At 38.6% G+C, this 27,416-nt stretch overlaps 1 protein-coding gene across 4 annotated transcripts in view; it reads right to left on the bottom strand.

Annotated features, from left to right (window-relative positions):
- The window catches only part of ADGRG6 (adhesion G protein-coupled receptor G6), a 94,900-nt gene that overhangs the window by 34,857 nt on the left and 32,627 nt on the right, over nt 1-27,416 (bottom strand). For 3 of the 4 annotated variants that reach the window (XM_080998548.1, XM_080998547.1, XM_080998550.1), the window contains exons 3-12: nt 26,682-27,011; nt 23,844-24,464; nt 18,662-18,730; nt 17,277-17,357; nt 9,300-9,385; nt 8,165-8,217; nt 8,005-8,064; nt 4,024-4,166; nt 2,624-2,738; nt 721-782 (exon numbers count right to left, since the gene is read on the bottom strand). In XM_080998548.1, coding sequence (XP_080854674.1) covers nt 721-782; nt 2,624-2,738; nt 4,024-4,166; nt 8,005-8,064; nt 8,165-8,217; nt 9,300-9,385; nt 17,277-17,357; nt 18,662-18,730; nt 23,844-24,464; nt 26,682-27,011 — 1,620 coding nt within the window. The remainder of the gene's footprint in view (nt 1-720; nt 783-2,623; nt 2,739-4,023; nt 4,167-8,004; nt 8,065-8,164; nt 8,218-9,299; nt 9,386-17,276; nt 17,358-18,661; nt 18,731-23,843; nt 24,465-26,681; nt 27,012-27,416) is intronic. The other variant, XM_080998549.1, reaches the window with a different exon arrangement.

Below are 27,416 nucleotides of genomic sequence, written 5' to 3'. Positions count from 1 at the left end.
CCGACCACTGGTCCTGTAAGCTAGGGATGATGGGAGTTGTAGTCCCAAAACAGCTAGAGGGCCAAGTTTGTCCATGCCTGACTTAGACCATGGGTGGGGAATTGGTGGCTCATGGACTGATTCAGGCCTGCAGTACCCCACCCTCATCTCACCTCCATGCAGGTTTTAGGGCTTGAAAATTTGTCTCAAGCCTTCTCCCAAGCTTAATTGCAACATGGGGGTGGTATTTTTTTTGGGGGGGGGGAATTAGAGCACCTTCTGCATGAACTGTGATCACCTACTGAAAACACCTCCCCCTCACACACATAACTGATCTTGAAAGCAGACTTCCATTTATGGGGGGACCCCACAAAAAACTAAAATGCTTTTGTCAAGCCTATTTCCTGGCACAGGGGAGTATCTGTATATGTGCTAAATGTGTGTATGCATGCATATGTTAGTGCTGTACATCTAGGTGTGTGAGAGAGTTTGTTTATGCTGTATGTGTGTGAGACAATGTGGAGTGGCCCCACCCACCACTGGCAAGCACCTCCCAAAGGTTGATCAAGAGGGAATGTGACCCTTGTTCAAGAAAGGTTCCCCCACCCCTGCCTTAGACTTTAGGAAAGCACTCATACTTCTTCAGCAAAGTACTTCAAGAAGCCAGAGAGTCTAGTAACCAAGGTCTATAACAAAGCTTCAAAATTAAATTTATCATATAACAAAAACCAAAACACTTGCCTGTGCAGTTTCTAAGGTCAGGAGCACCCCAATATGATGTGTAATTACCTAGATTTAGAAAGCTAAAAATAAAAATAAAACAAGCATGATCATAGTAACAACATTGTTTGGAACAATAGGACACAGAGGTTGTATTTTCTAAACTTCTAGCACAGAGCTTTCCAAACTTTTCATGTTGGTGACACATTTTTTAGACTTGCATCATTTTGTGACACAGTTAATTCAGTTTTACTAGCGAACCAGAGGTTAAACTAACCCCTTTCCAGCCCTGGGAGGAGCGTGGGGAGCGTTTGAGTGACACACCTACACACTACAGCCGACACACTAATGTGTCACGACACACAGTTTGGAAAGCTCTATTCTAGCATCTTATAGTTCTGCTATTCAAAAACTGGATGTGCCCAGTTCCTGTGTACCCTCACTTCATTGCTCCTGTTTTGTACCACTTCACATACTACTTTGTGCTTCAAGGAAACAGCAATCAAGGAACATTAGCTCAATCCTTTATCTTCTGTGATTCTTTTCAGCACTTTGGGAAAACTTCAAGCAAATGATGTTCAATATGTTGCTGTTCAAATTGTTGGGCCCAGTATGGGGAATAAACCTGATGCTGATGATAATATTATTATTAAGGATTACTCTGAAACATTAGATTGGTATGAACTCAGCTCATGAAAATTAAAGGCATATTTCTGGAGCTGGGAATTGTTATATTAGCCAAGAATATAAGCTCTAATGAAATGGGTTTGTTATGCATTAATTTTAACTCCAACAGAATAGCTTTATTTATTCTACCATAGGGTAGGGAACGGTTTTCAAGATGAAGGACATACTCCCTGGTGGCAAGACTTTCAGGGGCTGCATGCCAATGGGGGTGGCGGCAAAATGGATGGGTCAGAGCTGGTACGCATACAAGCGCAGTCCAAACATATTTGCAGAACTATGTACATGCATAAAGCACACACAAAGTTCACACGTGGACAGTGCATACATATTTAAATCCATCCATACATGCTCATATATAGACACCTCCTCACAATTGGGCTTGATATAAACAGTTCAACTTTTTAAAGCCTAAATGCTGGGGTTGGGAATATTCATGTAGATTACTGTCGGGAAGGGAACAAGTAACCCTCCCTACCCCAGTCACACTCTTCACAAAGACCAACCCCTCTTTTCTTCCCTCCCCCCAACAGCCTTAGATTAGACCCAACAGGAGGCTGTTTGAAAGTCCAATTGCCATGCAGGGAGATTATCAAAGTGTGTGTGTGTGTGTGTGTGAGAGAGAGAGAGAGAGAGAGAGAGAGAGAGAGAGAGAGATAGCACACGGAAAGGAGAGATTTAACTCTTCTCTCCCCAGCTGCAGTCTACATGAGTATGAATTAAGCTTGAAAATAGTCTGTTATTGACTTCAAGGTATGTGTTTTCAAACCTCAAACATGCGGGGGGGGGTTATCATTGTGGGTGGCAGGTTACAGCACATGGGGAAGATTAATCTTCCCTCTCTGAAAATGCCCCCCTGTGCTGTTTAGCCTTGAAAAGCCTATTATGGAGGAGGTGAGACTGTGGGCCAGATTGGGATGCCTACAGGCTGCATCCAGCCCAGGGAACAGCAATTCTCGACCAGTGTACAATCTAATAAACTGTAAGTCATGTATTAGAAACTCTATTCATAAGCATTACATAAAATCAATGGTGCAAAAATGTACAGTACTGGATCATATACAGGATGCAGGTAAAATATATATCTATGATAGACCTTAAAAGTACTACCTATGTTTTGTCCCTGCTTTCTTCCATGATAATGTTTATGCAGTCCATCATTTATAGCTTGTACAACTGTATTCTAAATCACTACATCTTTCTTTCACCACTACTCATTGTGCAGTTTTTGAGCTCTTACCATGTTCTTGATGCATTCTGAGTAGAGCTGCCTTGGCATGGTGTGAAGTCAGTCACTGTTGGTCTGGTTTCTGTCCACAAGTAATTTAGCGGGTATTCTTCCCTCTCGCATTTTTCTACAAAATAGAACAAAAACAATGATGCAGAACAACAAAATCACTCTGTCTTAAATTAGGCTCATTTGAAACATTCTGATTCTTTTATACTGCCATTTTTTAACCTATAAAAAGCTACCTGAATCAGCAATTGTGACAGACACCTGTGTTTACAGATAATGCAGGATATAAGCTCCACACTTTTCCCATTGGTGAGTGATATAAAACAAAGAGCTTGAAAAATAAGTAACTGTACAACAGAATTCTCCCATTTAAAGCTAATTTATAATCTGATAAATCATTCATCTGGATTTTCTAAATCAATATTGAAGTTCTTCAAATAATTTTCAGTTTCCTTATTCCTGAATTGGTACTTTGCAATATTCAAAATGTAATGCTTGGACTGCATGAATTTAGAGGTAAATAACTGGTGACTGACAGACTGTATAACTCAGTTGTGCACAGCTATTCATGAATTAACAAAGGCCCTATTCAGAAGGATGGCAAACTGTATCAACTGAATATACAGTGAAGTCCTGAGATTGCTCATTCCAATCCTTCTCAAGTTCACTGTTACCATCCCATGATGTATGCCCATGATGTACACATGCACATGCTTATCTGTGATACACATAAGCCTAAAATCCTGCAATATTTACCCTTCAAAATCAAGGGAGAAATGCCTAGACACACATATGTGACCAACTTTGGAACTGGATTCACCCTTAATCCAAAATTCATAAATATCTACATCAAGATTACACAATTGTGGTCTGTAGGCTTCTAATAGTCATGAACTTCATTCAGGTGGCCTGTGGCATGTCCACATTAAATATTCACATTGATCTTTACTTTTATTTTTATTGCTGCATTTATTTCTTATATTGTATTACAATCTGAATTATATGGAATGCCAACTGTAATACAATAAAACACAACATGTTAAAGTCTGAAGTATTTGTTCATTTTCTCTCTCTTAAGAAAGTCTATATGGTTAAAAACATCTTAGCAATGCAAAAAAATTTTTTTTGGTCTTTCCTCAGACTAAAGAAGAGTTTTTTAATGACTCAGCAGTTTTGGTTCAATGGTGCTATTAATACTATGACCTAATTTGTTTGATCACAGTTCACTACTTTAAACACATTTTTTATAAAAGCATAATCTGAAACAGCACTTTCAAAATGTTTTTCATGTTTTAAAAAGCAAGCTTTTCTTACACAGTGAATAGAAACATGTTGGAAGAATAGTAATTTTTATTAGGCAACCAAAACACAGAGAGCCGCAAAGGTGAAGCTTTTTTACTTACCAATTGGATTAACATCCACTTTATCAAGTTTCAAGCCATTTCCCATAGTCTCATTGCTGCTTTTGAGTTTCTTCTCTATCATATGCTTTTCTAAACTTACATTGCTGGAAGAATTGTAAACCAGAAGAGCCCGGACATCAAAACTGTAAAGAAAATCGTCCAGTTGCTGAATCAGAATAAAACTGGCAACAGGTCATCTTAAATATGGAAGAAGAGCTTAAGCATAGTATCTGCATTCTATCATTCACCGAAAATAATGAAGAAACTCCTCCATGGACTTAACAACATTACAGCTTGTCATCTTAGAAATGCTGCCGTTTTTGCAATTCCTACCTTCATTCCTAGGATTTTACCTACTTTCCTGGAAAACAGGGATTAAGTGTCTTGCCAAAAAAACAAACAAAACAACAACAACAACTTACCTCAGGGAAGAAAATGAAATGCCGAAAAGTTATATAGGATTATTTGTAGGAAGGGGATAAATGGTAGGAGTCAAATTTCTAGCCAACATTTCTAAAAAAGTGTACATAAGGTGGCATTCAAAATAACACAAACTTCAAAAACCAGCACATCCCAAATTAACTGTATTCAATCAAACTAAAGCACAGTAAGATTCACAACAAACATAACAGTCAACATCCAAAGAACAGCATTTAAAAAAACCCCTTAAACAGACTGCCAAAAAGAAAACAGCAGTGGAACCAGTAAACTTCCTTGGGAATTTTGTTCAGTTGAGCTGCTCAGACATAATACTAAAGCACAGTTTAGCCTTTGGAGAATGATCCTAGGCAAGAATTGGGACAGCACATTCCCCCTGGTGTGGTTGCAAGGAAGAGTTTGGAAGCATTTATTTCTGTTTTAGGTTTAACCACAGCTTACCATGTCATTTGAAGTGAACAAACTGATGAAACTTAACTATGGTTAGCACAAACAAGTCAACTTCACACCTCAGCTTTATATGTTTTGCATTGTACTGAGTTCTTTTTTAATTGAAGCAAAGATAGGGAATGCCTGGTACTCAGACTGATACTTTCTCACCTAAAAAAGAAATGCTCAACTGCAGGTCACACAAAATACCAAGGCTTGAATCCTACATTTCTGTATACAGATATCTGCTGATCATTTGTTCCTGATGAGAGAAGAGTAGGGGGGCAATTTTTCTATTTAGTTTCATTGTGCTTCCATTGAAATCAATGTGATAAATTAGTCATGACTTAATAGAAATAGCACTGATTGCACAGTGGGAATGAGGGGCTCATCCAGACTTTGTTTGAGCCATGTCCGAGAGGGTTCTGTTTTGTCCTTTTCCCAATAAAACTTGTGTTTTACCTCTGAATTGGAGCAAATGGCAATCCGCAGAAAACCCGCTTGGACATGGAGCTTTAAAGCCTGGACCTGTGCCTTGAAACACAGCACAAAAGGAAGCCTGGATGAGTTGTAAGTGAAACTAAGGAAGAACTTCAATGTAGCACTAAATATATTGCTCTGCTAGCACAAGCATTTCTGCTTGCTTGCTTGAAGGCTATCACCTCTGCTTCCCCTGTGCAATGTTTCATGTGTTCTCCCAAGTGCCCCCCCCAGTCAATCTGAGGGGGTGGTGGTGGAGGAGGGAAAGCCTATCTGCACTAGCAGAATCCCTTGTATGGGCTTCCACTGGCAGATCTTATCAGGAGGTTCACAGATTCCTAATCTCTTCCAATAATCTAGTTGAATACTTTGACATTCTTTGTTGTTATCAACATCATATCTATGATCCAAGGATACCTACTCCTAGGCATGAAGTTTGTTTGTTTGCTTGTTTGTTTATGAAGGTATTTCCTTATTAGATATTTATACCCCACTCTATTAATCCAGACTTTCAGAGCAGCTCATAGTTAAAACAATTCTAAAAAGTATTTTCTTGTAAAATATGCAGTTTTAGGAAATTGTTCTTCAACAGTTTGTTAAATATGACTGGTGCTTTTATATGAGTGGGTTGCTGGTTAATCAGTAGTAAGAACATCTATTCACTGTAGTAAGATTAAACATAGACCATGGGCCTAAAATATTATAATCAAGTAGGGTAATTGAAGCAAGCACATGTTTATTGAGCTGATAAGCAACAAGTCGAAAGACTGCAAAGCTGTTTGCAAAATAAAATGGGGAATCTACACAGGGAAACAGAGGAGCCCTTAGGAAGATGTATTTCTTACCCATGTGACCCAATCTTGGTCATATGGCTACACCTAGGATCTGTAGGATCTTTCAGGGAAAAGCAGCAGCAGCAGGAACAGAAATGTGTGGCATTACTGTGATGTCAAAAAGGGCATGGCATCAATGAATTAAACCAATACACATGCAAATGATACTTGTGTGTGAAAGTGTGGAGTCAAAGAAACTACAGTGGTACCTTGGGTTACAAACACTTCGGGTTACAGACTCCGCTAACCCAGAAGTAGTACCCCGGTTTAAGAACTTTACCTCAGAATGAGAACAGAAATTGCGCTCCCGTGGCGCGGCAGCAGCAGGAGGCCCCATTAGCTAAAGAACGGACCTCCGGAACGAATTAAGTTCGTAACCAGAGGTACCACTGTACCAGAAACAAATGCCCTCATCATCACCATACTAATCTTCATTTCAGCTCTGCTTTCTAGCTGGACCCTCGAATTGGGAAACAGAGAAATACTGAAATAGGAAAATTAACATCACACATTACAATAAAAACCAGCTAAATGTCACTATCTTGTTCAGTTAATAATTAACTAAAATTTGTGTTGTCACACTCCTGCTGTCCAGATATATTTTTAGGCTGCACCAGGTGCTGATAAAGACATGCACTTTGGGACTGGGCAAACATGCATCTGTCATTGGCTCATACATAGTGAGCAGTATGTACTTTGGATCACTTTGATGCTGATTACTAAGTGATGTAAGATGACCAAGTATTTCTATATTGCATTTTCCTTTACTCTTCCTGAGGATGTAATTTTTCATGTCACTTCTTTCACTATCCCTGCGTTTGAAGAGTTCAGTTTCTAATTATATAGATTTTCTTACTGAGAGGATGAATGAATAGGGCTTTTTTGAAGGTAGCTGTGAAGTGCAAGAGAACAGAGCAGCAGCAACAAAAAGTAGAAAGGTTGAAGGCACTTTAATTTTACAAATTAAGCAAAGGTATAGATTCAGTTTGCATTATTCTGTCAGCAGTGTGGGAACTGCTTCACAAATGGCCTCTTCTCACCTTGGTCTAGGACCAACTTGCCCCTTCAGATGAAATGCCACCCATTGAACTTCTCTCATTGTGTAATCCCATGGTGCTGGGAGCAGCACATGTGAACATCACAACTCCGTGAGACACACAGGTCTTTCCTACCCAACTGTCACCCTTCCTGCAGAGTGTCAATTGAAATCAATATGGTTCTACTTAATTTGTCCCATCCATTTGGATTACACACATTCTCCAGTGGTGTGGGACCATAGAATGGAGAGTAAATTTCCATGCTGCTGCTACTGCTGCTTTGTGGGTGGGTGGGTGTGTAGGCCACTGAATACAGGAACCACAATGATGGGACCAAATGTATGCTTCTATACCATCTGAATGCTGCTTTCTAACCTTCTCAAACAGGAACCATGCAACTGGCCCCACTCACTGAATTTCCTTTTATCAAACGCAGAGCAGCTTGAAAAAAAGAATAGCTTTGCTGGACCAGGCCAGTGGCCCCTCTAGCCCAGCATCCTGCCCTCAGAATGGCCAACCAGATGCCCATGGGGAGCTTGCAACCAGGACCTGCGGGGTGGGGGGACAAAACTCTCCCCTCCTGTAGTTTCCAGCAACTTGTATGCAGAAGCATAATGCCTCTGATCATGGGCAACATGGAAAATATCTCTCACACTGCTACCCAGGTAAGTGTAAATTGTCCGTCACATTCTAAACAATTATTTCAGCACCTGATGAAATTAAGAAGATCTGAATTATTTTGGAGCCCATCAACATAATTTTACCTTTGATCATTTGTGCTTCTCTTTTCCCTTACTCCTTCTTTCACAGTACTCAGCTGAACGCTACAAAAACAAGAGACACAAATGTTAAAGTTTGAGGGGAAATAACCTTACCCAAGAGAATGGTAACTTGTCTTTTGTTTCACTCGTAGCAAGCATTTACCTTATATTGACCACATATACAGTGTAATTCCAATTCTGAAAGGTGCGATTTAGCTGGAAAACAAAAGGACAACATCATAAAGGTTGAAAGACATGTACTAGATGGCAGAAATGTACATCTTGCTCTGCCTTCACTTTAACATTACAGTGTTGTATGAGAAAAGCAATTTTGTGCCAATTTTGTATGTGTGACCTTGTGTGAACATTCAGAGTGAACACCACATTTTTGTCTTGAGCAATGGGTCAGTAATAGCAAAAATACCATCTTTAAAAATGCTGGAAAAATAAGGCAGAGATCCATGCTCGACAAATACAGCAAGACAACAATGAGGAAATCACAGGCATATAAAGGACTCTGCACGTAGGGACTAGTGTACAAAACTTTATCCTGTCTGTACCCTCACTATAGCCATAAAATACTGAATCTAGGTTAGAGAAAAGGAGAGATCTCAGATTTCACAGCATAGTGATAGTCACAGAAGTATGTTGTCATCCCCACTTTTGGACAAACTTTATGGAAGCTGTTCAGCATAGTGATAGTCACAGAAGTATGTTGTCATCCCCACTTTTGGACAAACTTTATGGAAGCTGTTATCCTACAAATGCAGTTGCTTTGGTCAAGTTAACCAAGGATGCAGACAGAGTGCCCATGAACAGAGCAACTGCGAAGGCATTGTAGTGATTCTCCAAATATAATTATTTAATGGAACTTGCATTTGATGGTTTTAATCCTTCCATTCTGCTTCAATATGAGGCAGTCAAGTAGGTTCTATATTCGTTCTCTGTCCAACAATACAAAATAAGCAGATACAAAATATGAAAACAACTGTTTACATCACAGCTGTTAGGGCTTGCTTTGCAACAGAGAACTGTTTGCACCCCAGCCATTACAGTGGGAGGCTAACCTGTTGCCCTCTAAATGCTGTCAGACTGCAACTCCCATAATTTCTGAGCACTGACCACTTTTGGCTGGGGCCTATGGGTACTGGATTCCGGAAACATCCCTACATTACAGTATGCTTTGCAGAATAAGTTTCTAAGTTCTAACATGTGCATTGTTTTGAATTGTGTATTTGTTAAATTGAATTTGAATAATAATGAGCAGAGGAAGAGGTTTATAGAAAAGCCTAACTTACCCATTCTGCAACTGCATTCTGAACACTTGACTCTGATTCAAGGTTGGAAGTATAGACAGTAATGGCAATTCTGTAAAACAGTCCCCCTATATATTACAAAAACATTGTAAAAGTTAGAACCATGATACATGTTTTATAGCAGCCTGCAAAAACCTGTTTGAAATATATAGGGTGGTATCCAATGAACTTGTCCAGTTTGTCAAAGGATTTCCATTCATACAACAGAATTCTCCCCACCCCTGATCTGTTCTAAGGGGTTTCCCCATATCCTCTGGGGCATATTGGGGAGATGGAAAGTGAGCACAGGAAGAGATGGGGGAAATTCTATCACACAAATGCAAGTCCTTGCACGAACAAGACAACCCATTCACTGGATGCAACCCATAGCTTAGTCAGACTATATCCAAGTTTCAATTATTTTCATCGTGAGCAGATGAAGCTTAGATGTGCAAAGACACATGCTGGAAAATAAGGCAGAGACAGAATCACCAGATTCTATCAGTATCACCAGATAGAATTGGAACGATGATAAAATAACCAATCAAAACACATTGTCAACTATGCCATTAAATCTTGATGCTGGTAATGCCTGAAATAGTAGACTGCTGCCATGTAGCCCAACCAACTTTTAAACCTAAATTTTGTTTTCTAATAGGTCAAATTTGCCTGCAAGTATAGATTTACTCTGGCTTTTCATGATAAAAGCCAAGGAGAAAAACTTTGCATCATTCAGGTTAACAGAAAGCTTATATAACATTGCTATAATTAACAGTTCTATTAACTACTAGTTTTATGTTTCGTGGTAACAGTTAACTAGTATTTAGCAATTACCTTAAGTATTAAATATGTTGATGATTAAATTATCTTTTCATTATACTAATAAAGATAGTGTTTTACAAATATTGGGCCATTGCATCAATAGTAAAAAATAAATAAATCAGAATTTAAAATATGATCACTCAAATTGCAAACTCCTCCTTTGGCTGTTTTTATGATCTATTACAAATATTCACATCCCTGAAGCAAAAATTTATCTTGTTTTGCATAATAGGGCCTATTGCTCTATGCCAGATAAGGTGAGTCAGTGACTCAAAACATGATATAGCTGAAGATACCAATCTAGTAACATAAAATACACAGTGCAGCTGTGGCAGTCTGTTTACTTTCAAGACAGAGATAAATTTGATCCTTCATGGCAAAAGTGACAACAACCAATGTGGAATTGTGGTTAGTGTCGGCCCAGGACCTGGGAGACTAGGGTTCAAATCCTGACTAAGCCATGAAGCTCATTAGGCAATTTTGGGCCAATCACTATCTCTCTGCCTAAGCTAAATTGAGATGGGAAATCTGTGGCCCACAATTGCCATCAAACCTGACTATTGTGCGATGGAGACCTAAAACATCCAGGGGACTACAAGGTCCCCATTCCCACTAAAGGAGTAATATGAAAGGGTCTAATAACCAACTGAAAAAGCCTTAACATATTTATTAGAATGTGAGTGTATAATGTTCCGTAATAGTGATTGAACAGCCTAGAACCTGTGAATGAAGCTACAACTGAAGGAAAACCCATGGGATGTACAGGTTCCCCACAATGAATATGACAGTGCTTGTGATCCCACCCCGCAGCCCCAATGTATGGATCACTATCTCACTGGACTGGATTAATAGCATTTGCGGAACCAAACACTACTGACGGTCTTCTGTCACATCATATATTTGGACACTTATATGAGCCCTCAGTGATGTATGAACCAATTTCCATGAAAATCACACTTCTGCTTCAGTGAAAAACACTTTTGCAATTAGGTTAGGTGGAGATAGAGAAATACAGTGGTGCCTCGCAAGACGAAATTAATTCGTTCCGCGAGTTTTGTCCTCTTGCGATTTTTTTCGTCTTGTGAAGCACGGTGTCGGAAAGTTTTGGAAAAGCTTCAAAAATCACCAAAGTCTTTAAAAACCTCAAAAAAGGCTACCACACCGCGTTCTATGAGTTGCTCCTCGAAGTCAAGTCGCAACTGTATTAACGGTGTTAAGAAAAAGGAAACAAACTTGCAAGACGTTTCCGTCTTGTGAAGCAAGCCCATAGGGAAAATCGTCTTGCGAAGCAGCTCAAAAAACAAAAAACCCTTTCGTCTAGCGAGTTTTTTGTCTTGCGAGGCATTCGTCTTGCGAGGTACCACTGTACATGATAAATTATATCATACTTAACAGAAAAGCTATAATAAACCATCTATAAAGTAGAACTAAATTGTTTAAAATGTATCACATGGTGAGTGAAAACATGTTTCATTGAGGTTAGTATAGAAGACTCTAGCATCTCTCAGGAGACTATAAAATGACAAAATCAAAAGGATTCTTAAGATACAATTTTATTATTTGAAATTATGTTTATTTTCTTTTGTAGATATTCTAACTGTTGTAAAATATCAAGGGGCAATCTAAGCAATTTAATATAACTGTATTTATGTATAATTGCTAGGGTTTGATTTACCTTGTTGAATACATTCAACAATGTTCTGGTGGTAAACAAAAATAAAACCAGAAATGTTTTCAGGAGCTCAGACCAGAGCTGTGTTTGTGTAGCAGCATCCATAGATTCTCCACTCTCTCTCTTCTCTCCCCCAATCGAGGAGAGAGGGAGAAAGATACAAAAATTAGCTCTGTATTTCCCTGGATGTGGCAACCCTAATGAAGAAAGGCTGGGTGGGTAGAACTTAAAAGCCTCACATGCGGCCCCACATTTGATCAAACTGTATTTTCTTTATAAAAGTGTATGCACAAGTATACACAGAGAACACAAACCAAAATGTGCATGGGCAGAAAAGGTGAATCAAATATATATGATTGTCATAATAGTCTCCTCAAAGTTTTTGTAGTTAGTAGATGGGATGATAGTGATTAGAGTTACATACTAAAGATCTATATTATCATTACTAATCTTTTTAAAAATGGTGTAAATGCACTCCTAATCAAGTTCACTTAGCCTCCATTCCTATACACTTTTACCTGGAAGTATTCCCCACCAAACTCAATGGGAGTTACTTCTGAGTAGACATGTATAGGATCACACTGTTAAAGGCTTACAATACTATGTGTGGAGTCTAGTCTAGTCCTAGTTATTCTAAATCAATTTCTACAAGATCTAACAGATGGGTGATTGTTTTCTACGTCTACTTTCACACTTTGACATACTGTGCTTGACCTCAGGTCCACACGGGCAGTCCCAGTCAATGAAGATGTTGCATAAAAAACAAGACAACAAAGATTTGGGAGCGCTGGTGCTAGGACTCAGTGTTGTGTGGGCTACAATACTTTGGTTTGCTTTAGATGTCACATTGGACAAAAAAAATTCATGAGTCACCTTTTCCACTGAGCCTTGGGTTTGCAAATTATGAAGGAGTGTCATTCCAATTGTTACATTTATGCTGTTTAAGGTACTTTCATTAAAATGAATAATGGATTCAAGAAATGGAGGTGACTCTGCTATCACATCTGTTACCAGTGAAATTGTTGGTTCCAAAAAGGAATGGTAGGTTGTTGTTTTATCATAATCCAGGAAGTCTTCAAAAGATGGGGAAATTGTCCAACTGTACAAATCAGTGGCATAATTGTTACTAGGATTGAAGGAGGGCAATACTTTGTTTGCAGAACTATAGGTATGCTTGCTAAAGAGATGCATCTTCCAAACTGATTCCTCTCCTGAAATGGTAGCTTCTATATTAGGCTTAATACTTTCATGATCCCCATCACCAACAACTATATCAAAATTTTCTAGCTGAAGCGAAGGGGTACGTTTGTTTTCTGAATCTTCCAAAGGTTGTTTTTCATTGACAGTTATATAGCTTTCATTCAGTGGGCTTGTTTCTACATTTAGGTCTTTGTTCCATGAATAGCCCAAATCAGGAGAATTTTGACCAAGGTCACTTAGAAGACTTCGTGAGATTAAAGGTGTTGACACCATCAGTGCTGCTGAGTGGCTACCAAATTGCACATTTATTAGACTCAGTGCTGAAACCGTACAGGCACTTTCTGTACATGGAGGCTTAAAAGTTTGTGTTAATAGATCAGTATGATAAGGGAAAGCATTTATTATATAGCCAGCTTTTGTTTTATCCAAAATTTGCTGTGTGGCTAACACAGCAGTACTTTTCAACTTGACATACAGCATATCAGAAGTACTTATTTGCAAATGCATGGAAGGCTGAATCACAGGTATTTCTAATGAAGTCAAAGGAAAATAAAGTGGAGATTCATCGTTCATGGACACACTTATGTTAAGAGGAAGGTCTCTTTTTGTTTCCAGTGGAAATGTTCTTTCCATACTTTCTGAAATCCTTGACGAGAGTATTGGAACAACTGAACTATGCTTCTCTCTATTCTTTTCTGACACAGAAGTAGAAGTGTTTATTTGTTCAGTTCCATGGTCCACTGTGCTATTATTAGGGGTAGTTTGCATGGTGATGTCATCTGTTTCTGTGGCAGGCATTAACACTCCTTCTGTTAGGGAAGAAACTGACTGGCTGAAGAAGAGCTGCCACCTTTCTGTAGAGTCCTCAGAAGGCACTAGAGGATCTTTTCCCAAAATCCAATTATCTACATATTGTGTTGGATGACTTAAGTCACCAGGCTTCCAGGACTTACTGACTTTATCCATCCGTTTAGAATCAATTGTGGGAAGAGTCATGTCATTATGTGGTTTATCAGGTTCACTGTTTTCTACATGTCCAGATCCTGGAACCTTATTTTCCAAGGAAATTAAGGAAAGAGACATGGAGTTGGTATAAGCAATAAATGTATCTGGGAGTTCAAATTCATCTTCTGGAGAAGAGGCCTCTACCACCTCCTCTTCAGTTAGAGGTCTAAATGTAAATAAACCACCTTTTAAAGAAGCGGTGTTGAAAGTTCCATGATACAACGATGAAACAAAAACAGTCTGTTGAATTTCTGAGTGTGTGTCTCTTTTTGGTAAAACAGCTGATAAACTTTGCAATTCTGTACTGTATTCTGCTGGCAGGAAAACTTCTGTTGGCTGAATTATGGGCACAACATCTGGAAACCAGGCTTTCATGTTTTGTAAGGAGCCAGAGGGATTTGCACTCTGTTTAAAAACTTGTTTTTTAAAATGTACTGAATTATAGTCTTTGATGTAATTAAATTTTGTAGGCTGTAGTTCACCAAAAATATAAAACCCATTTCTAATAGAATCCTCTTGTAGAATTCTCTTTGTGGGCTCCAGGTAGACATTTCCAAGTGACCTTTTTTCTAGTAGGTCTACTTTTGTTTCTTGAAATAATTGCATATGGTTTGTATAAGAAGACTGGACAGAAAGAGATGGAAGCATTTCTTCTGAAATATCAGAAACAGCTTGATTGTATGTTGCAACTTCACTCAAAGACTGTAAGAAATTGTAAGCATATTTATAAGCAGAAGAGAATGTGTAACTATTTGTTGATAACAACCACTGAGTATCCTCTGTGGGTTGATGAAAGATACTCTTGCTCAGAGAAGGAAATAAAGAATCTGATTTAGGATCTTCTAACTGAGGTGCCCAAGTCCATATTGGCTCTCTGTCAACACTTTCACTCTGTTGAAGAGGAAGTACCATGTTCCTGATATGATCAAGAGGGATAGTTGGTATTTCTCTTTGGTTACTACTCTCAATTAGCAAACTTTTAGAATGCCCTGAAACATTATTAAAGATGGAGTACTTCAAGGAAGAATTATCGTCTATGTTTACTTGTTCTGTAAAAGGACCCAAAATATTCACTTGAGATATCGACTGCTCCTCAGGAGCAGATGATGTGACCTCTGGTGTTGTTGGGATAAAATAATTGGGTGCATTTTTTCTCTCTGGACTTTGTTCAATTGATGCAGATTTACTGGCATGAAGAGGCCTCTGCTTCACAGGCCATACTATTGGAGTTGAAATAATTCCTATGTTTTTGACGCCTCTGATCTTAGAATCTTCCTGCCCTTGTAGTATTGGCTGAGAGGAATCAGCTGAACTTCTCTTGACTCTGAAGACCACTGTAGCAGGAGCTTTCATTGCCTGCAGGTCTGTATATAGTAAGCCATAAGGTTAAAAGATCAAAAGGGTTACTTATGAAAATGAATTACCTCTCCCTCAGATCAGGCTTAGAGACTGAATAATCTGAGGAATTCTCTCTTAATTTAGTGGGAACTGCACTGATGTATACCAACTTTGAGTCTCCTCTGATATTCAGAGACATCAAAAACATAAAAGGGGTATTGAGTAGTTACTCTGCTCACTGTAAACATCAGCAATTCTCACCAACCTAAATCATTCAATAACATTCATAACTTAGCCCTATGGTTTTTTAAGGATGAGTTATAAACAACCATCACCTGTACAAGAATAGTTGTATTCTAACAAATATACATTTGTGAAAAACATAAAATCAAATTAAAACAGATTTTTTGCATAGGTTTCATGGGAGGGAGTACAGGACAGTTTATTATCACAGTCTACTTGATATAAATGTTAGAATTAAAAAGCAACAAGCATTTATTATCAAGAGAACCCATGTTAATCTGATATCTCCTGATAATTTTTGTCTCCTCAGAACTGCTCATGAAGTAGCATTTTAAAGGCAGCCCTTAGTAGTCTTTCATCATGAAATGACCATGGCTGATTTGATATCCTTGACCTTTATAAAGTTTGAGCATCCATTTTACTTGATATTTATCTAGTATTACTTTGCATTAATACGTTGGCATGTTTTTGTCATGCAGCCTTTTTTACTGTCTCACCCATAGTTTTCTATGCTACGTTTTGGTCCTTATTGCATATTTCAGATGTAAAGCCCACTGGCGGTCTCCAGCTCATGTTCTATCCTGGTTCTTCTAGGTCTCAGCCTTCCACTTATTTCAACCCCTTGTCTTTCTCTACATTTAGATTCTATCCCACCTTTTCTGAGAGCTGAGAAATCTCTTCTAGCATATAACAATGATAAAGAGGCAACCCTTGATCGTAGTAATCTTTAAAAGGTGTGGCCTCTTGTAAAATGGCCTTTGCTTTTATGCTGATTTATATTGTTTTTACATATTTATTCCTAAATTGTTTTGCATTTTGTTATTGCTGATAATTTTTTTTTTTTTTTTTTTTTACTTACAAAGCAGTATGAAATGGTATAAAAGTATTAGTTGCTCTTTCTTTATCTTAGAATGCTGCATACTCTGGATTTAGGACCTACTTCACCAATTCCACTTGACTCTTGGCCACAGTTCACATTTAGAATCCTAAGATATGTGACATTTTCCATGCCTGTTGTACAAGTGAAATGATTCAAAAGAAAAGCAATGATTGGTTCCAAGGGGCTTTGCTTTGCTCCTCGTGCTTCTGCTTGAGTTAATGAACCTCACAAGCAGATCTGAACTGTTCTGACCCTTCAGTAACCATAAACGAAGCCCCTATGAGCAGAGTATGAAAGTGGCAGAATCTACTGTTGTAGGAGAGGACTCCAACTCACACGATGGGACTTCACCTTCCTCTTCACTCTGCTGGAGCTCTATATGTGCCCCTCAGAATCTGGTCTGGAGGATTTCCTAACCACCCAAAGGAGATTTTGAGGGTGCCCAGAGGGCTGCAGGGGAGAAGAGAGGAATGTGAAGTCCTCTTGTTTGAGCATAAGTCCATTCCACTCTTGCACTGACAGCACTAGATGCAAGTCACTGATCTTGACATGTAGCATTTGAAAATCAAGGGAACAACAACTCCAGTCATGTTATAAATGTCTGAAATAGGAAATATATACACAGGAAATATGTTTAATTTCCCTTCTCCCATAAGATCTGACATATACAAGTATACTTAAAAGGCAATAAAATGTCTTACAGTGGAATCCTATACAAAAGTAAGTCCCACTGAGTTCAGTGGAGCTCACTCCAGACAAGTGGGTATAGGATTGCAGCTTCAGTCACATAACAAATGAAACATAACATTGAATTTCTTACCATAGTTTTGGTTATCAGTTCTATTAGTATCAGGCATGTTAGTGGTAACAGTGGGTGATGGAGTGGTGGAATTTACAGTAGCTGGTAACAAAGATGAGAAAGAAGTGAACTTGTATGGAACATGAATGTTAATGAGGTCATGGAATAATGCATGAAAACACAAACAGGGAATGGAGGGAATTGCTTCTTTAACTATTGAATAAGTTACACAATTCTCTCTCTCTCTCATACACATACACACACACTTTGTTTAAAGTATAAATGAATTAAAGAGTCAGTATGGTTTCCTGATTAATGTGCCAGACTTGGGTTTATGTACCAACTCAACCATGTATTTTCCAGATAATCTTTAACAACTTTCTTTTGCTCACCTGTAAAATGGAAGTAACATAGATCTACCCCAAAGAGTTTTATAAGGATGAATGAGATGAAGCCATTAAGGTAAGTAGGTGGCTATAAATTCCATACCCCAGTCTTAAACAGATTTACATTAGAAGTGTGTTCAGGCTCAGGATGTAAACAGACACAATAACCAAGTGAACACCAGATCTGTCTTTTGCAAAATGTCATTTGCTGAAATAACAGCTGCAATATCAGCCCTTCTGTGGGTACACAAATTCTGAATCATCCTCTCTTAAGGCCTTTAAACAAGAACACTTGTTTACAAACAGCATAAAAATAGCCTCTACAGGGCATCCATGTAAGGATCTAATTAAATCTTCTAAGGTCTGGATAAAGAACAGAATTAAAATCGTAAATGGATATATTTGAAAAGGATACATTTTCAAAGTGTTGCTTGGGATTTCAGCTGTCTAATTCCCAATGGCATTCAGAAAAGCACCACACATAAAGATTCAAAGGTTACCACAAAGGAAACATTCAAAAAGTGATGCATTTTTGAGCCAACAGAAAGAAGAATATTCATAATAGCTTGTCATTTTGAAACACTGGAACATAGAAACATTTTCATCAAAGCAACTCAAGACAGTACTACTTAAAAGAATTTTTTGGGTTGTGTGTGTGGAATATTCTTAAAAATCCACTCAATCCAGTACCTGAAAGTAATTCAAACCCAGTAACTTCAAATATAAAAGGTGGAGATGGGGCAAATATAAAGGAAGAAATGAAGCTAGCCCTCCTTTCTATAGAATCTGTTAGGTTTTAGAATAAAAAGATTTTATAGAAAGGGTGTTATCAAGGGAGTTGTTACATTCCTTTCTCATATCCTATGTCCCTTATAGTCATTTTTCTGTTATGACTGTTTCTTCTCTCTGGCTACATTCCTTTTTGGCCTTAGCCTTTTAATCTATAAATGTTTAATTAAAAACAAACAAACAAAATATGGAGATATATTCCAAGTATACAAAATACTGTAGGGTTCTTACCTTGGCACAGGCTTCCCAGGTTTGCACAGCTAGTAGGTTCAATTGTAGGTAGGGGAATGAGATATGAACCTTTTTCAAAAGGGAAAAAAGAGGCACTATAAGCAATAATTGTCTGTTATTGTGGCACTTTCCCCATGAAGAAAGATACAGGGTGTTTGCATATTTAATTAAGAAAAAAAGTGAGTAGGTAGATTTATTTTATTATGTGAAATTATATACTGCCCTATACCCACGTCTCAGGGCGGTTCACAGAATAAAATCAGAACATAAAACCACAAATTAAACCACAATGTAAATTATGAAGAATACGGGAAACATTGGACTGAAATATTTCTCTTCCTCTCCCATAATAGACTCACTTAATGAAAAGGATCGCCAGAAGTTTTAGATCACACAAAAGGAAACAGTATTTCTGGAAAGTCAGTGTAGCTTAAAAAGTCCTAGTGGTTAGCCTAGGTAACTCAGACATGAAGCTCAGTAGGTGACCTTAGACCAGACACAAATTTACTCAACAGTGTTGTTGTGAATATATAATGGGGGAGGCAACAGTCACATACAGTCACCCATCAGAGCCTGGAGAGGGTGATCCTAACAAAGAAAAGAAAAATAGAAAATCATTTTTCCATAGCCTCACCCTTCTAGAACGCCCCCCTCCTCAGTGCTATATAGTACAAAAGGGCCTAGGTGTGTGGATGACTGCCTTTAATATAAGTGCTTCATTGAGAAATAGCAGAAGTAGTTTCTGGATAGTGGAAAAGGGCATCCCCATTTCTCCACCCTGAAACTTCCCTGTATAGCATGAGTTATTTTACGTCATGGCACACATGACACTCCACTCCTACTACAGGATGGAAAACCATTCTCTCTGCTCTGTTCAGAATGGGGTTGGGGGAAAATATGTATTTTTCCAATCCCAACCCACCAAAACCCATTCCAATGTGTGTCCCAAATCTGCTTCTTATTAAAAAAAAAATATGGGAACCATGAACACTATTCCCCTCATGGCTCTTAATTTTACAACACTGCTGCTGCATCAGCGGCATCTCAGGCTAGTGGAGGTCTCAGTGCCACACCTCCCAATGATTGTTACTACTGCTATCAAGTAAGTCTGTATAGCGCAGGAAATTGAATGGTACTAGAGAGAGTTTGCGAAAGGTCCTGAATTTCAGTTAAATTTGGGCTCATTTTAGAATAGATTCGGGAAGTGAGCCCTTGAGTCCCCTATTCATATTTCTGAATCCCCTACTCAGAGCCTTGATATCATCACTAATTACAATCTGCTAATTACAACTCCTCTGAAATTCTTTTGAAGGGGACTCTAAACACCACCTGAATGCAGCCTGAATGGCCCTACCATTAGGAAGAGTGACTGCCTCAGGCAGAATATGACAAAGGGCACAGAGTAACTGCAAGGTGTGGGAGGACAAGGCTGCTGTACTCAACTGTGATAGAGGACACTGTCCATCACCATGGTCAAAATAATATTGAACTGCCAGTTCAGTGAGCTTCTATCTCATGGATCCCCCTCTTGCCCTTTGCCTTAAGCAGCAAAATGTCTTGGGCAACGCCTGCCTAAGGAACACGGGCTTGGAGAATTCATGTCTAGTTTTCTCACTTGTAGGGTACTAACAATTTATTTTTAGGTCAGTGAATAAGTCCACAAAAGCTAAACTAAAGCTACGTAAATGACTAGGAATCAATTTCAAACAGCATACTAAACCAGAAGGAGACATTGTTCTCTCAGGAGGATTATATTTGTCAATATGTTAATACGCTTATGCGCATTAAGTCCATTAACCAGGAAAATCAGCAACTGTATGAGGAAATAAAAGCTGTTTGCTGATGAGTGAGATAATATAGCAGTGACATTTATATGCAAATAGGAAGGTCCCTTTATTGTATGTCATATCATTGTAATGAATGGCACGGGATGGCTGTCTTTCTATAACCTTTTCAATAAAATGAATAATCAACACAGATAATCACTGTAACACTGTTAATATTTAATTTCTGATCTATTACATATGTTATCACCAGGGTTTTTTTCAGCCAAAATTCAATGGAACTCAGTTCCAGCATTTCTCAAGTGGGCACCATTGCCATTCTAAGAGAACAAGGGAGGTGTTCATGGTGAGTTCCAGCACCTCTTTTTCTAGAAAAGTAGCCATGGTTATCACTTTTGTTCCAAAGGGCACTTTTAAAATACATTATTAAATTTCCCCAACAAGATAAAGGGGGCATCCCTTGTGCATCTTCTCTAGTTAAGGCTCAGCCTTTCATTACTACCTGTGCACAGGAAATTCATTTTGAAATGCAATAATGGATTCATGGCCATTCCTGTATTAATGTGGGTATTTTCTTACAGAAATTGTGTCAGGTTGAAATGGAATGGGATGTCCCATCGCCACTAGCTTCCCATGGCTCACTCTGATCACAATCTGTTAGATGGAGAGTAGACGACATCTAACTGATGCAATCAATTCTAAATCATTTGCAAAAGAACTGTGTGCAGGTATATGGAGCCGATTCATATCTCAGCTTATCATGTCACAATTTGATCATCTATTCAAACCCAGTGCGGATACAAAGCATATCTGAAATGTATATTCACCAAAAATGTTATGTGAGAAATATATTTCACATACAATTGGGTTGCTGGCTTTTCTATTCCTATGATATCCTTCTACAACTTCTATTAAGTCAATTTTAGACATCTTAAATAATTTTATATTGGCTGCTATCTTCATCTCTCCATTCTTCATAATCATCTTTCTACTCCTTAATAAAGGTACTAAAATAATGTGTTCTCAGTTCAGATTCTTACATGGGTGCTTTGTCGCTCATTCTTCTTTATTATGAAAACTATTTTAATATGCTACCATCACCTGCCTTCTATTAAAACCCACTGCTAAGTCATTTAATGGCAAATGTTAGCTTTAAATGAATAAATAAGATTCTGTTATGAGCCAGAAATAGGGTTGCAATTAAACATTAGAAATATTTGAATTAAGGGTTATAGCTAATACTAGTCCTATGCAGAATAAATCCACTGAAATTAATGGGCATGATTATCTTCAAGTATAGAAATAATAAATAAATAAATAAACAAATAATAATAATAATAATAATAATAATAATAATAATAATATTGTACTATTCCTGCATAGCACAGAAGTTGGACTAGATTACCCTTGGAGTATCTTCCAACTCTACTATTCTATTATTCTATATAATTCCATACCCTGTTCTGATCACCTCTCCAGCATTTTAGCACTAATGCTAGGTTCTCATACAGATACTATACTTTACCCCACTTTCATCTGTCTACAGCTAGATATCTTTTTAACCCCTTCCCTTTGTACACACATCAGTCTTGTAATCTCACAGCTAAATATCAAAAAAGGAATCCCAGTTGGCAGTGTTTATAGGGAACACAAGTGTATCAGCTCAAGCATACTGCTATTTTATTGTAAATAAAGACGACAGTGAAATTTATCATCTGACTGCCAGAGAAAAGTTTTGAGACTGGGCTGGGCAGGGGTGGGAGCGAACAAGCTTCATGCCCCTTCTGTGTTTTATGGTGCAATTGTGAAAAAGAAAGTTTCCCCAATTGAAACTAAAACTGAAATAAAACTGCACTTTAGGGTTGAACAAAACATGTGGTGCAACTATATGTACTTTAAGAATGCTCATTCACATAGCAGTATTACACAAAAAGGAATATACCAGGGAGAAGAGTGAAACATTTCATTTTCTGCAGTCCACATGACTGCAGTCCATTTTCCCCCTTCCCAATATCTAAGTCAGGTTGAGAAAAGCAGATTAAAAGCTACAGCAAGCGAAGACAGCAGAGGAGCAACTTTTGCTCCCCTCCTCTATGCACTCATTTGGGTGTAAAAAATAGACCCCCCCCATTCATGCTTTTTATGTGAATGGGGAAAGTACATGTTAAAGATGCACACAACTGCTCTGTTGGGTAAAGTCACAATGCTTTGGTTATGACTCCCCTCCATGCTTGCTAAGATTTTTGTTATTATAGTAAGATCCCACCTTTCCTCCAGGGAGTTCAGTGTGCTGTACATGGTACTCCCTCTCCCCACGTTATCCTCAGAACAACCTTGTGAGATCAATTAGGCTGAGAGGTGGTGACTGGCCCAATATCATCTAGTGAGTTTTATAGCTGAGTGGGGATTTGAATCCTGGTCTCCCAGGTCCTAGTCTGACACTCTAGCCACTACACCTCACTTTCAGACCTTCGTTTTTCTTTATTATATCTTGTTCAGTTTAAGGACATGCGTCTAGGGAGAGAGATTAGAGAATGGTTGGCATCCTTCTGTCTCAAGAGACAATGGAGTGTGCCTCTGAGGGTGACGTCAAACTGCTGTGTAGGCAGCACTGAAATGACCTCCCCGAGGTGCAAGCCCGGGCAATTTGTATGGACATCCGGGGCTGCGCAGATGACAAGACTGCCCCATTTCTTTTCCTAAAGATATCTCATAAGGCAGTGGAGGTTTAGGATCAGACTTTTCCTTCTCCTGGATAGGCTACCTTCCTAGGTTAATGAAACCCATCTGCCCCTCACTTCCGCCTACAGCACATGCAGAAACTGCCTTCTTGGACCAATGGACCACCTATTGGTCTTGTCCGCTCAATACACTGGACCCTGCCTTTGCATGCATCCCTAACTCACCAAGGGTTTGAGACCCATTGGCTACCCTCACCTGGTTTAGCCAGCCAATTGAAGCTGTTCCTGTGGTGCAGCTGCTGTCATATGCTGACAGCTTCTAGGAGTCACAAATGAGAAATGAGTGCAGGATAGGGACCAAAGGTGGACAAACTACCCCAGAAGGAGCATGACATGTCCCACACCAAAGGTAATACATTTATTCAGTCTGGCTTGTATAATACAGTCAAATGAACACTATCATTGACAAAATCTTGCTAGCCATCTTTTAAAATGCCTGAGCTCTATCTAGACATCACAATGTGACTCTGAATGCACCAAAAGAACAAACATACCCAGAAGCAAAATACATATTTTATGAGATGAGTTGACAAGCCCAGGAAAGGTGAGGTTTCCCTCTGGGAAACCAAGCTCACTTTCATCACAAACACAGCTCCTTTCTGACATGTGACACCTTCACAGCTATGCCAGAGGAAAAATGAAATAAAAGATGCTTACCACAACTCAGGTTGTTCTCTGCTTTTAATGATGATGTTGGGATGCTCCAAAAGTCATTTTCCCAGTCTACAATGTTGCCCTTGACATCGCAGCTGAGGTTAAAGAGTATCTGGGAGCTCATTGTAAAATTCCAAAGCCGGAAGTTGTAAATATCCCCATTGAGAGGATTTATATCATTTCTATTAGAGCCCAGAACCAACTTCCCATTACCAGGAATGACCTTCCCATAAGTATTTGAACAGGATACTGTTCTGTACGTGTGTTTGACACTGATACCTACAGTGCCTGAGAGGCTATCCCATATAATGCAAAGCTGCTCAAACGTTTCTGCGAAGAAGTCTCTATCAGGATTGGTGTCAAGTGGATCATCTAAAATACATTCAATGCCTGAGATAGATATGAAGTGGCCATTTTTTGTCCTCCCAAAACCAAGGAATTCTGTAGAAGAGTCACCATAGGAGAAAACCTTCCATTCACTGCTTTCACTGCTGTTCTCTTTTGCTTCAAAGCACAGTGTGAACTGATTCAGTTCTGGTACTTGGATGGAATTTGCCACAGACACAGAATCAACATCCAGGGATTGTGGGATGATAACTTTTTGATTCCTCAAAGACACAGCAACTAGAAAATGACAAGAAAATTTGCTTCATTTACTATTATTGAAGCTCATGTTGACACATTTTCTCTTATTATAAATAACCAGCAAATGCATCAGATTAGAAGCATATTCAAAGTAATTTCAACAGCTACTATAATCAGCTACTAGGATATCTTAAATTGTTAATATAACATGGTAATTGGCTCCTATTCCTACAAAATTGCAAACCAATCATTTGCAAAACTACTTAGTATTTTTACCTGTTTATATTAGACCCGTGGTTCTCACAGAGGGGCAATTTGAGAATGTTTAGACCAAGTTAATGGCCTTTTAGGCTTCCTCCACGTGAACAGGAGTTCACTTTTTGAATAATAATAATTATATGTCATGGGGGGGCATCAGGATTTTAGAGATGCTTAGGTGGGGCAGGGCCAAAAAAAGGTTGGGAACCACTATATTAGACAATGAAGTAGACCAGTAACATGAAACAAGTTTTTGTTTTCCCTGAGTACTATTCCTGAAGGTTTGTTTTGAGTAACTGCTTTACACTGAATAAATGAATGTCATAGGTCTTTTTCAGCGAATTAATTTGGAAATAAAAGGCCTTTGTTTCCAAACTTTAGAATTTAAGTTGTATAAATCTGTTCACATTTCCTTAAAAACAAACATGCCATGTATTCTACATTCATAGGTCTTTGCATCTTTACTTAGAGGAGTAGCAACACCCATTCAATCCCTCACCATGTGGTCTGTAGGCTGCTACTCTGGGCAGAATGATGGCAAGGGAAAGTCCAGTTCTCCAAGACTGGTTTGAGCTCTACTGCCTATAGCTGTATGGTGTCTTTCCAGCACAGAACAATGACCTCAGCGCTGTGAACAAGGATGGCAGTTTAAATTATGAGCAGTAGAACTAGAAGGGAAATGGTGAAGGAATCTCCTCTCACTCATCTACCATGTTGAAGGGCATTTTGTTAGTATAGTTGCCCACTGGGTTAAACACTCAAGGTCTGTATTGTTTCAGGAGTCCGGAAAAAATAACACTACACTTAATAGATTTGTAACAAATCTGAATAACTCTGTTCTATAACAGTGGCAACCTGGTGCTAACAGTGAGTTGCAACAATAGCTCACCAAGAGAGAAAGGGCAAAAATTGCATCACCAAGCAGGAAAAGGCAAGCATACCAGTGCCAGTATTAAGAGCAGGGTTTCCTCTTGTTCGCCTAATATGTCAGTATCTTAATCTGTTGGTACTTCTTCTATTGGCTACCATGCACAGACAGAATATATAAATTGCTATACAGATATAAAATATATATTTAAAAGTAGTTAATTCTGTTATTCACTAGCATTTCTACCCATAGTTCAATATAGTATTTTTATTTCAAATGTTCTGAGAAGGGACCGTATTCCAACTTACCTTGAAAAGCTGCAAAGGACAATGAAATGGAAGCTAACAGGTACAAGATTAGGAGATTTACAGTGTAAACATGCATGTCTATACAGAAGCAAGTTCCACTGAGCGCAATGGGCTTGCTTCCAAGAAAGGAACGCAATTACTTTAATAGTCTCACAATTGCCTTTCACCCTTAGCTCTCAACAGTTTGCAATCCTTCTGTTCCCAAATGCTAACTTCCCACTACTTCTAACGTACTATGTAATGGGGAACTCTGTAATGGGCTTAGTGCTAGAACACATGTTCTGAATGGAAATGGCCCCAGGTTTAATCCCTGCCATCTGCAGGCAGGGCTGGGAAACCTATCTAGCATAGCCAATACTGACCTAGATGTACCAAGGTGTAACTTGCATAATGAAGCATCGTGGGAATGTCCAGAGTTCATTATGCCTTCCTATGGGGTTTAAGGAAAACATTTCAGTTTTTACTGTTTTGCATGAGGTCAAGACTGGGAGGGGGGGCTTCTTAAAAAGACAAATACATTAGCTTCCCACACCTACTTTTAACATAAAAACAGGGCAATCTTTTTATTAGAGAATGCTTGCAAAATCACTAACACTGCAACCCTATGCACACTTAATAGGGCAGTAAACTCTGTAGGAGGAGTGGATTAGGATAAGGTGCAGGCGGCTCTCTGCTCTGCAACGTGTCAAAATTGTACTTCTAGGTTTCAGCACAGATGTGCATCTTCAAGTCCAAATCTCAAAGGCACACTTCCAACATAAATTCTGAAGGTTTACAGGCAGAGACAAGAAAGAAATTTTAAAATGTCTTACATACACCTACCTCGGGTATAGCTGGCATTGAAACCTTTTTTTTGGATACTGAAGTCACTTGTAAAAGTTACAATCATTTCATTTCCAGTTGAGTTAAATGATAAACCTTTGGCAGTGACCCCGCAAACTTTTTTGTCTCCTATTGTTAAAAAGTCATAAATGCAGTTGGGAGCTTCTTCAATCTCAAAATCAACAAATGTTATCTGAATGATGAATCCAGAAGGAGCCCTGATGGTCCACTTGCATGCTTGACTGTTAGGGTAGACACTAGGGAAGCAGGGGGAGGTAAAAATTCCTGTAGGGCTAGACAGCACCATACGACACTCAGAACACCCAAGAGCTATGGAAGAAACAAAAGAGAAAGATGTAAGATACAATTTAAGAACAGGAGAATTTAAGGTGCGTACCTATGAATGACTACTAGACAGCATTTTCCACATTTTGCTAACATAAATTGGTCCCCTTTACATAAAAACCTTCATACATGGAAGCTGCTTCTTGGATGTATGCAGTTCCACACACTACTAGGCTGCACATGAATGGCACAAACCAGAGTAGACAATTTTAAAGTAAGGTGATTTGAATCATCAATAGAAAACTTGATTTAAATCATTTTCAATAAAATATTCTTTTTTTGTACCTCAATCATTTTAAGAAAAAGCATGCTTGTCAACTGGTTTATTTCCATTTTTATAACCAGTTCCCATTTTTCCCCCTTATACCCTGTTTTTGTATTTCAAAAGCC

Source organism: Podarcis pityusensis (genome assembly GCF_964106645.2).
Source record: "Podarcis pityusensis genome assembly, chromosome: 3".
In the NCBI taxonomy this organism is placed as follows: Eukaryota; Metazoa; Chordata; class Lepidosauria; order Squamata; family Lacertidae; genus Podarcis; species Podarcis pityusensis.
This window is presented reverse-complemented; position numbering and strand designations above follow the sequence as displayed.